The following is a 12,076-nucleotide window of genomic DNA, read 5'->3' on the forward strand; positions in this document are numbered from 1 at the left end:
GTCCGTAATTTATGGAAGATTTTGTCGTTTGTTTGTTTCATTTTTATTATTTTCTAAGAATTGTCAATATTCTGTCTCAATTTTCGTAGCGACCGCAAAGAAAAATGTTACGAAATAAACAGATTTATTATCAGCATTTATTTTATTCGTTATTATTTACGTTTCTACTTTTTACAGACAATAAATGAAAATTATTACAAAATAATTAAGCTGAAAACAATGATTTATTTATCCTATTTAATTGCAATTCAAATTCTGACATTTAATTTATCATTGAATAATAGGAAAATTATTTTTGCTTGCATTTTGATTAGGATTGGAATTAATTACATATGCGTTTAAAAGATAAAATTAAGGTTTATACGTTAAGTTATATAGGACAGTCGTTTGATCTTTATTCGAGAAACAGAATGTCTAATAAATTAGCTTAAACGATATTCTTATTAGTCCAGTTACAATACGATTATGACAATTTTCTATTTTACATTATATGTATTTTATAGTAATGCTCGGTTGTTTTATTCGAAATCACCGTTTGTATCACTCTGCAAATGAAAATAATGTAATTAATTATGCATAATAATACGTCGAGTGCTGTGTTACAGTTACGTAGAATTTGATATATCATAGAGGTTCACGACAGCGAATCAATTCACCAGAAACTTGAACAACTCTACGTTCTGTGGTTTACTACCATGTTGATTGTCCTCGTTATTCGATATCAATAGTATCTCAGGAATTTCCCTCCTTTCGCCGTTGGTATTTCCAGTTATATCTTGCATGCTGTTGCTTTGTTTCCTTTTTCCCAGATTCATGTCTTCGTTATTATTCTGATCCCTGTGAACGTTAACGCAATCGGATAAATCAAGGCGAAAGAACTTTCAAGTAATAGATAAGAAGTTACAATGTTTTGTAACACGAATAATTGTAATTTACGCTACTTACCAGTAATCTGCGACCTATATGTATATTACAATTATCATAATCACGATTAACATATCGAAAGTAACTAGCGTAAGGAAATTCTCGATGAGACTATTTGTTTATTTTCATCTCTTTCGGTTGAAAATTTGTATATCACTCTAGTGATAAATATTTCCAATATTTATCGCATAAGATACAAGCTAGCCGAATTGCAAGAAGATACTCTAAAATTTATAGCAACTGAACTCGAAATATCATAAGCAACTTATGATTCAAAACTGTCATTTGGAAGTTAAGAATTAAAGGACCAAAGATTCTCTTCTTCGCGTACTAAATCGTTACAGTTATATGTCTACCTTTACGTATATTTTCCTTACCGACTGGGTTCATCGCTAATAAGTTGTGCGTTAAACGCATCACCGTCCCAACTCTCTGGAAAACTAGTTTTTAGTTTGAGAAGTCTGTCCCATCTTGCTTTGTATTTATTAGGTATCGATGGTCGATCAATCAAACGGGAAAGTATGAATTGTTCTTTTGCAAGCGACGGTATCTCTTGTTGTATTTCATTCGATGTTTTTGACGGTACTAAATATGCATTGCTATGCCCTCCGCTTCGTTTCCCATGACCTGCAATCACGGAAAAAGAAAGTTAAATAGCGCGGCAATACGTTCGAGCAGTATATTAAATTAATATATAGTTGAAATTGGTGAATACTTAATAAAAGATCGTAGACCACGATCTAAACTACGAATCGTGATACAGGCAAAAGGGTTTTATCGCTTTAGACAATAAACGGCGTTATAAAAAAGTATAAATATTTTACTTCGTGGAAATCGTTGTATCAAGAACGCAGAAGGAAGCTCGTTTACTTCCATAAATTGAAATGTAAATTTTATTCATCTGTCTGATGAATTTGTGTAAAATACGGTTTCTATGGAACGAAATCGTGATGCTACTTCGTAAATTCGTATATTGTCAGAAATATCAAAAGACTAGCGAAGACTTTATTCTAATGAAAATGTCCTTGTAATTGAATAAAGATGAGCGAAGACATACCTCCCCAACACGAATGTCCATACTCTAAACAAGATCCTGTAACAAATATTTTATGATTAATTTATAATGCAGAGTTTCTTTCGATTATGCTTATATCCGTAGATTAAGTTTTTACATTAAGCTGGTGAAATGTCGTTGTTTGTTAAACTAAGAGAGTCATGTGTCGTTTTCAGGACCAAAAAGTGAATTTCTTTCGTACAAGGTTCTATGTATTTCGATCTCGCTTTTTGAAATTCTGTACCTCGGAAATCGCTTAAACATTGGCTCGAAAGAAAGTGCGTTATTAAAGACACTTTTATATCTCAAATAGAATTTTGTCGAATTTGAAAAATTCTTCGACAGCGTATTTCGTATTCGAAGTTGAAGATACATACATATAAATACATGTAATGATAAGATATATTTAAAAACGCAACAAACACGTAAAGGTTTCGTTAATCGCGTAGAATCGATTAATTATTCACCAGATGGATCGAGCAAGCAAACAAAAGGAATACAAATAGTTTCGATGAAATCTATGGAAACCAGTAAAACTATGCGTATATATTGCGTACGTGTAATAAATGTACGATATGATATACGATATAATAAGATAATCTTTATCTTGTGTTTCATTCTGAACGATAATCTTAGGTGGGCGACTCGATCTCATTAGGATATTCTAAATTAACGTTAGAATAGCGCGAGTGTAGTGATGGTATCTACAGGATGAACTGGGTTAATTAAAAATTCAACAGCGCGTCTGAGTAGCTTCTACATGTACGGAAATGAAAAGCCTCAGAGATATGATTCGACCCTATTGAAAATGCGACATGCGAACGAATCTATATTCTTAAACATCAATAAAATCGCTGCGTGCGTAACATTTTATCTTTCTGCGCATACTTTGATGGAACTTTCTTTTACTTCGATTTATAATTTGCAGGTATTAATGAGATAATTAGTGCACCCGTGTATAATAATGTATCGTTTGAAGCGATACTTGGTTCACGTTAAGTAATTAATAAAAGATTATAATATCACGAAACCGTTGCCCTTAAGCATTTATCGTGAAAAAAGAGCACAGAAAAATGAATGAAAAAAGAGAAATAAGAACGTAACAGCGCGGTATTTATAAGAAAATAATTATGATAAGGTAACTGGTTACCAGAATTTGACGATGAAGTAACTATACAAAGATGTAGCATAAAAAACTAATTAATTCAACATAGTTCCTTATTAAGCACACGAGGCGAAAAGCATTTTACGCATAGAAAAGAATTTTCTTCTTTCTTTCTTCTTCACAATAACCTACATTCGTTTCAACTTTCATCGCATGTATTTCCATCGCACAATTCCCGAAAGGATGAAAAGGTGAGGCTACAAAGGACTAAATAGTTTGAACACCAAGTAGAACTCCAAGTAAATGTACTAAAAAGTAATTCTTAAATATCGATTTTAATAAAACGGCAACTTATAAGAAGAGTACTTAATGGTGTAGACTTTCGACGCAAATCATAAGAACGTCCACTCGGAACCTTAGGAAATCCTGTACTTTTCTTTCGTGTTTCTAATGTCGAACATTTCCGATTCTTTCACTCGTCTCTATAATGTAAAAATACCTTAAACACGTTTCCATAATATATTAGTATAAATCACAACAGTATCATAACAAATTGAAACGTGTTTAAATTCATCAAACATTTTCGAATGATAAATTCATTATTCATAGCCCACAGAAGATAATATCGTAAAAGTTCCGTGTATAATAACAATTTCCCAATGGTAACAAAACGTCCTCTGGTATATGTCTCTGGTGTGCCTTTAACGAACCTCTGTTTTATTATTTTAAACGCGTGTTGCCGACTATTGCGTTCAGTACGATGGATATCGTACTATTCTATTAAGTTGGCATTTCTAATATTACGAATTTTAATTAAGATCAAATAATTTTACATTAATAAAAACAACGACTATGGCGCAACTTGTGCATTTCGAAAAGAACACCGGCCAAATATTTGGCATTATCTCTTGATTGTATTCGAATACAAATTCGGGTGTCGTGTGTAAAAGCCTTAACTGCTGTGAATGCTCTGGCTTCATTTTCCAGCAAGCATTCATTTCTTTATATCTCTTTTCCTCAAAACATTTTCCATAAAGATGAACAAATTCAGTCAAAAATAGTTTACGATTGAATATCAATAAATTAAAAAATCGTATCCACTATAGATAGCAGATCTCTATTTTTTAATCTAAACTTTACTTGAAAATTACGAGAGTACTATAATTATATTAAAAAATATTAGAACAGAAGGACGATGGAAATGAAAGGCCGATAATAAAACAGAAGAACGAAAGAAGAAATTCTATTTCAATTCACACACCTATTGAGATTTAATATTTACTCAAAAATATTGAATCGGTGAAAAAATTCGTAATCTCCTACACCACGACAATTTGATCCCTGATTTTTAAACGATAACATATTCAACGAGTAATGAATCAAGCCCGGAATATCTAATTGACATACCAATACCGATCTAATGAAACGCATATGTAGCTACACGAGACACACGGATTGAACTCGATATTATACGAAATACATCGAACTGACACAATATGTAATTCGAATACATGTGCAGAAGAAGGTCGCGAGCGATAACATCCATTTCCATATCTAGTTGCATCGGCCAGCTGACAAAGGCAGCAATTGGTTTTCACATTTCACCGTTCACAAACGGATCATCGTCGTTTCTTTTCTTTCTCGTGCACTTTCTTACCGTCTTTGCACCGGGCATGTACATCTCTCGCAGGCAGAAACGATACATTCCCTTTATTCTATCAAAGATATTCGCCGGACATGTAAAAAGATATTAGAACGCACAGGACACGTTGCAAAAGAAAGAACCAATCAGCCTGGTTTCGCTCTGTGCTGAAACCAATTTACCAGGTGTATTCTGCAAACTTTTTAAAGATTTCGTTGATACGTTGGTTCAATTTTGTCTAACAAGTTTTAACATCCGACCGCGTCTTCAAAGTATATATCAAAATTAAGGGAATATCGCTTTTCGGTGTTCAGATTATGTCGGTCGTTATCCGTATTACACGCGACTACAGCGACCTACGACTCCACCATCGACTTTGCATTAACCTACCACGCAAGCAATTTAAACACCATATTCACAGCTTATATCTTTAAAAGCACTGGCAATCCTAAATGTTAACGTGACGCGAACGCGTTTTCTACGCACTGTTCTGATATATTTCGTATTTCATATTTCATATAATTATTTGCGCAAATCTTATCGAAGAGCTTTATGTAAATGTTAAGACGTAGTTAAACGTTAATTCGTGAAATTGAACTGGCGGCTCTCCATTAGGAAATGGGCACGAAAATACTACCGGTAATAAATTTTCAAGAGATATTACTGGAAATAATCCAACAGAAATAACACTTGAAACAAATAGGAAAGTAATAGGAGATGGATAAATGGATTTCGCATGAGTTGAGGGATACCTACGTAAAAGTTTGTTGGACGAATGCGAAAAGCCATGTTGCTACTTCAAAGGACTAAAGAGGGATTCGTTTTTTAAAAATGTATACTGTTCATTGCAACGCATAGGGAATCTTGTACGATAGTCGAAAACGATCGAAAACTCAAGATTTAATCTTTTAATCAGTTAGCCGTTGCGACTTCCTTGAAAACTAAATGTGTCGCAAATAGCAGACAACGACGAGTATACTCGTCAAACGTAGAGTATGTGAGGCTGTTATAACGTAGAATTAAGTTGCAACGAAACGACTGTCTTATTTTTTAATCCTATTACCGACAAGGCTCGTCGTAACAAAATTTTGCCGTTTCTTCGTGACTTTGCGAGTGTGAGCGTAAAGAACACCTAACTGGTTAATCGGCGAATAATTTTAATTTATAGAAGATTATGTCCAACAGTTTTTCTTATTTCATTCCGCAAAGTATCGGGTATCTACTGGAATATCGATCAACAAACTCGCGAGGCAACAAAACCTCGGCTCCCGAGGATTAGCTGCAACAGGTTACCACCACGAAACTGCTGGAACGCGTGAAGTTGTTAATCTTATAACCTGTAAATGCGGATTTTCTCTATATATAATTAAAATTTAACGCTGCCCGATGGAAACGAGGATCGCTAAACTACAGATGATCCCATTATCGAAGTTGCACCAACTTTGTTATTATTGTTCGTGCCAGATCTTCTTAAGCCATCCTTTCTCTTGTACGTTCGTTTTGCATTTAATAACGGTCTCTTTCTCTCGACTGGAAATTTCAATCACGATTAATAATATTCAGAAACTTGTACAAAGCGTCCCACATTCATTTTCGTTATTTATGTTCTTCGATGTTGAAATAAGCTCACAGTACAAAATTCTTGTTTATTTTTTCGAGTTACGATGGTAATATTTACGGAATACAGGCACGATAAGAATTACGTTTCCTGTTATTTTCTTTTTTTTTTTTTTTATAAAGAAGAAATTTTAAGCAAGACACTCTCGATTCTATATTACTAAAAAAAAAAAAAAGCAAAAAAGAAAATAAAATAGAAATATACTTTACAAAAGCCTGTTTTATTATTAGCGTATGCTGATAATCGACTTCTACTCATCAACGTAAGCATCGATTGTCTGTAAACACTTGTCGTAACGAGGTGCCAATTTACGCTTGAAAAATTTACGTTCAATTTGCCCCGAGTATTTCGAAGTTGCTTTCTTCGTTTCGTTATTTGTGCTAAAATATTTTCCAGCTACATCATTTTATACTAATCGTTAGCCAGAAGCACGGACATTTCATCAAACTCTCTATGAATCGTTCACTGGTTATGATTCTTTGATCATCAAAATTGGACGTATTTTTTGTGCGGTGTTCCATATTTAACATACCGTAATATACGACTGACTGATGCAAACGAGTGGGAGAACGTACTTCGCATTAATAACCACGATTTATCCGGGTAGCTCCGAACTTAATTATCGACTAACTTAGGTTTAATCTTCATTGTATTTCGGTGGTAAATTCTACGAACTCGGGAAGAAACAAAGTTGGAAAAAGGGAAACCATCTCAATTGCCAAGCAAATTAATTACAACGGAAGTATAATTAAAGGTAGCGGCAAGGAATGATTTTAAAAGACGAATAACAAGCCGTATAATAATTCCAATGTAAATTGAACTGGAATTTTCAGATAAAAGTTGAAGGAGTCCCGCTAGATTATTTTAATAACGTGCAATCAAAATTGTAGTTCGTACTTACTGAAATATGTGGTTCAATATTGAATTGTTAAAAGTACGAAGCTGTATTATCACCAACTACAAAGGTGCGTTCATTAAGTCAATTAATTAATCCTGCGATATTAAATATCGAACAGTGAAACCTACAAATTAAATTTGTTGCTCTACAGAAAAATATGGCAGCTTCTTAAAGACCCGTATAATAAGCGACGAATATAGTGTAAAACCCACGTAGTAAACGTTACAATCGTAATTGCACGTGATCGAAGAATCGTCTTGTTTAACTCGTAGAATGTAAACAGTTTATTTGTCTCTTGCGTAAATCAATAACCTCAATTAAAATATTTCAGTTTGTTTGCGCGTGAATCAATATCATAATTAAACGTAGATTTATAAACGCAGAAAACGTGTGATTCTTCGTCTCAAATAATTTCTACGTCGGGCCAAATATAAAACGTGAAACAACGAACAGCTAACGTATTTCACAACGTCATTCATCGTCAGGATTCTGGATGATCTACGAACGCTATCCCGAAAATAGGTCACTATTGTGCAGTTTGTAATTAATGCGATTTTCTATTTACGAGTGTTCTGTAATATATACAAGATTTTTGGCAACGTGTTAAGCATAAATAAATTTGAAAAATGGAAATAAAAAATTCGAGGGAAAAAATATCGTTACCGATATTAGCAAAGAAATTATGTTATCTCACTGAGGAACATCATTATCCCTGCGAGAATCCAATTTTGTCATATGTGTATTTTTTTCGTTTATAGATATAAAACATTCACGGATGTGAAATATAAACTGACCTACATTTTTAAATATTCCAGGCATGCCTTGTATTGCGTTTTTATTTCTTAGTATAATTCTTGTTTCATTACTTATCAAGCTGGCATATTCCCGGAATGATTTGTTTATCGCGTTCGACGTATAGTTAAAACTCTTACCGTACTATCACTTGTAGATAGGAAATTACATTTCACACTGAAACAAACGAATTTATGACCTCGTTAATTAAAACGTCTTTCCTTTATGCAAATACTGTAGCTACGGTATTATGAGTAACGCATTTTGCTAAGCACGAATAAAACTTTGTTAATTGATTGGAGACGTGACTCTTATTATTGCAAGCAGACGGTATCGGATAAACATATTCTTGAAAATCGAAGAAAACGATATGTTCAATCGAAGAATCAAAGACTAGAAAAACCTTTTGAGAGAAGATCGAGAATCATATAACTTTTTCATTTGTGCATCTTGTTTTTCCTTTCGTGGATCAAAGTGTTAGTTTGTTTTCGTAATTTTTTGGTAAAACTTGTGCAATCCATGGCGTGTTTAATAAGCTTACACTAGAGGAAAGGCAAGACTGGGGTGTGCCTTTCGTTCTTGTAATTACTTCCTACGTCGGAAATAGGATTAATTGCGAGAACTTTTTCTGTTGAATGTTTCATTTCGATATAATGTTAGCGAGTACTAGACAAAGTTTTTTTTTATCGTGTCACACAGTGCGATCTTTGCAATTTCATTGCAGAGATCTTGGCGATCTTTGCGCGTGTATAACAACTATCGTTTAAATAAAATATCTCGTTGTTGTAAACATTCCACAGACTTTGAACAAATTTTTAACACACGGTAAAGATATACAGGTTTCCTTCGTCGCTGCACGGAACATTTTGCAGCGCGTTAACGAAAACCAGAATTCGTGTACATACAATCTTAAGTCCTTTAGCTTTGAAAAAAAGTGACAGTTCGAAATGACGAAGTGGCTCTTAATGATCACGAGCGATCGATTGATTTGCGACATAGAATAATTCGCTATACAAGAGTTGTCGATTACATCAAAGTTTGTTCGCGTTAATCTCTGACCGTTAGGAAGCTTCTCTGACCGTTTTATCATAGCAACGAAACAGTGAAGTGCAATAAACTCGAATCGTTATTACTTCATCCAGTGTTATTCTTGCAATAAACTGAATAAATTGCACTAATCGTTTACAGACGATATTCAAAATTATATTTTGTTTCGGGTGACGAAGTAAAATACGTTATTGACGTTTGCTCGAATTGAAAATGTTTCAATTTCTGTTTCCACCACACGAGTCATACGGAACTGTGCCTTTTCCATAAAATTAATAATTTAAAAGATAATTGTATCAAGCGTTTCAAACATTCATAGATATTGTGACATATTCCTAAAGTGAATCTCGAAATATAATAAATTTTTTAAAATGTTATACGCAAATAATTAAAAGCTTTAAACGCCCATTGCCGATAGAAAATTTACAACATTTTTCGACAGCGTCATTTAATCTAAAATTTCAACGCCATTGTGTCTCGCGATGATGCTCAACGAAGGTCAGGTTTGATTTTGATCTGTTTAAAACGCGATACAGCGTGGCTTTTAAAATAATAAGGCACAGCGTTAAAAACACAGCTGGCAATTTATAAACTTAATTCCTCGGATTACTATAATACGATGTAACTATGTTCTCTGTTATATATCTATAGTACCTACTTCTGTTCCATGTGTTCTGTCACTTTCTCAAGCGTCATCATAAGAAAACGCTTCCAACATATTAAAACAATTCGCAGTTATGCGCATCTTTAAATATAATGGCATTTATCTTACGATCACCAACATCAGAGAGAAGCTACTAGAACAAGTACGTAATAACGAAACATGGATTTAAAAAATACGAAAAATCGACGATACTTTCGAAACAGTCGAACTTGTGTTCAAATATCGATATCCTGCTTGTTCCTATGCAAGTAAACATCCGGTGTTTCGAATTCGATTAAAATAAAAGGTACCTATCCTCGATTGTGATCTTCGGCAATACGCTTTTTCCGATATAGCAAAAAAGAAAAAAGAAAAAAAAAAAAAAAAGAAAATGTTTAATTACTTGAACGAAAAATAGTCGGTAATAAGGACTCTAATCTTTTGTTCAAGCCTTCCATCTGTCCTGCGTCATCTCCCCGAGGAATAAGACAATATTAAGGAATCAAATTGGATGTCTGATAATTTTAGACAATGAATATCAACTATGATATTTCCTATAGTATTAACTATAAACGAAAAATGTGATACATATAGAGGTTCATACATACCAGCTGCATAGCCCGCGAAACAAAAGATTATCATGAAGGTCCAAGTGCGTATAAGAACCGCCACTGAGTTTTCGGAACCGATCGCCATGTGACCAGTGGTGTTCTACATTAGCGAGATAAAGAAACAGGTAATTAAATGTTATGTAGATTTATAATTTTATGTATGAAGAAGCTGAAGATACCATGAACCGTGTCGTATATTTTCGAACGTGTATGACGGTCCACGATAAATGCGCAGAAATTTTCGCTCGATTCGCTTTTGTTGTTTGTTCGTTCATGATTTCGTGTAAATTGAAAAATAATAGAAATTATTCTACGCATTTTGAGCAACGACAAATGTCATCTTATGCGCATAATAGAAGTTATATACATATTTTCAATTTAGAAAAAACCGTTTCGTGTAACCAGATTCGAAGGCAAAAAAGGAAAGGATGAGTGAAAAAAATAAAAGCTTGAAATTGTTTAATACGCAAAAGGGAGGAAAATTTTTAATTAATTTAATAAAATTTTTTTGATTAAAATCGTCCGCGTTAAAACAAGGTGTAAAATATTAATAACAATTTGTCGGTTATGTGCGATAAAAATTTAAAATTAACTTTGGAGGAACAATTCGGCACGTCTCTTTAAAATAAAGTCAACGAAATTAATTGAATATAAATAAAACTTATGATGCACATTGCTATCCGTTCGCGAGATTTTCTATTCATCACTTTTCTTCCAATTCCTTCGTTTCTCACTCTCCCAAAATTAACTCTCTCCGCTTGGAAAATACAAAAGATGAAAATTATTTAAATAATCAAGCACTTGTTTGTATCGCGTTTGATTCAAAGCTCGTTCAAACGTAAGCGAGAACAAAGGATCAATTAAGACGATCGGAAGAAAATGCGACACAAATGACAAAATCTTTAATTTAAATTTTCAAAAAACTGACAATACAATTGAACTCCGATACAGAAATCCGTATACTTTACCGTACGATAAACATGTTACTATACGTCGTGATAAATGTTTGAAAAAGTATAACGAAACGATATTATTTATCGTTTGCCGTACTTATCTCGATTCTTAAAAAAGAAAACAAAAACTACACTTGTACCACTTTTCCACTGCGTCTCTCCTCCTCAATCGACAGAAAAGCAACTTTCCCCAAACCGATTATTCCCTGTTTATCAGCCCGTTTGTTACTCATGTATATGTATATGTATTGCCAGTCTTTTCACCTTCGATTCGGAAACGGAAAAAGACAGGAAGTCCGACGGGAAACGTGCTTCCAAGAAACCGGTCCGCTCGCACAGGTTCACCAAAATGACCGAATGTTTGATCCGTGCAGGATCCCGATCGAAGAGCTCGCCGAGTTAACTCGAAGCCAGCAGGTCGTACGATGAGGGCTTTTATACACGGTGTGTGGCATCACGGTGGAGCATGGTGGTGCATGGTGGAGGGGTTAACTCACCGCGCGCCTTCGAAGCGCGCACCTGCGTTGGCGGATAGGGATGTTCTTTCCTCCGGGATCAGCCACTACCGCCGTGTGTATACGTACGTAAGAATTACGGATTCGTGTATTCTAAATTACGTGGCAACCATGTTACTCCAATAGGGAAAATCAAATATTTCGTGAGTCGATGCAATGACAAAGAAGATAAGAAATGCGAAATGGCTTGGACTGATTTTACGGATTATGCGTTGATACGATTATCGACGAACGAACTATGTTAACGGATCATTTTTCATATATTTTCGCGGGC

The 12,076-nt window shown here is 34.2% G+C and overlaps 1 protein-coding gene across 2 annotated transcripts; it reads right to left on the reverse strand.

Annotated features, from left to right (window-relative positions):
• Window positions 1-422: 422 nt before the first annotated feature.
• Window positions 423-11,705, reverse strand: LOC122570443. Of its 2 annotated transcripts, none has more exons than XM_043732764.1 (6): window positions 11,552-11,705; window positions 10,332-10,434; window positions 1,982-2,017; window positions 1,302-1,551; window positions 695-837; window positions 423-545 (listed from the first exon to the last, which is right to left on the reverse strand). In XM_043732764.1, the coding sequence occupies exons 2-6, from the start codon at window positions 10,417-10,419 to the stop codon at window positions 541-543; spliced, it is 522 nt and encodes a 173-aa protein (XP_043588699.1). In that variant the 5' UTR covers window positions 10,420-10,434; window positions 11,552-11,705; the 3' UTR covers window positions 423-540. The 2 variants fall into 2 exon arrangements, with proteins under 2 accessions (XP_043588699.1, XP_043588698.1); XM_043732763.1 differs by having other exon boundaries at window positions 657-837.
• Between the last annotated feature and the right edge of the window lie 371 nt (window positions 11,706-12,076).

This window comes from Bombus pyrosoma, linkage group LG8 (genome assembly GCF_014825855.1).
Source record: "Bombus pyrosoma isolate SC7728 linkage group LG8, ASM1482585v1, whole genome shotgun sequence".
Taxonomy (NCBI): Eukaryota; Metazoa; Arthropoda; class Insecta; order Hymenoptera; family Apidae; genus Bombus; species Bombus pyrosoma.

Coding starts and splice junctions, on each gene's coding strand:
- LOC122570443 (XM_043732763.1), bottom strand. CDS start 10,419: ATGGCGATCGGTTCCGAAAACTCAGTGGCGGTTCTTATACGCACTTGG. Junction 1,552..1,981: donor TGGACATTCGTGTTGGGGAG/GTATGTCTTCGC, acceptor CCGTGATTGCAG/GTCATGGGAAACGAAGCGGA. Junction 546..656: donor TAGAGTTGTTCAAGTTTCTG/GTGAATTGATTC, acceptor TTTCATTTGCAG/AGTGATACAAACGGTGATTT.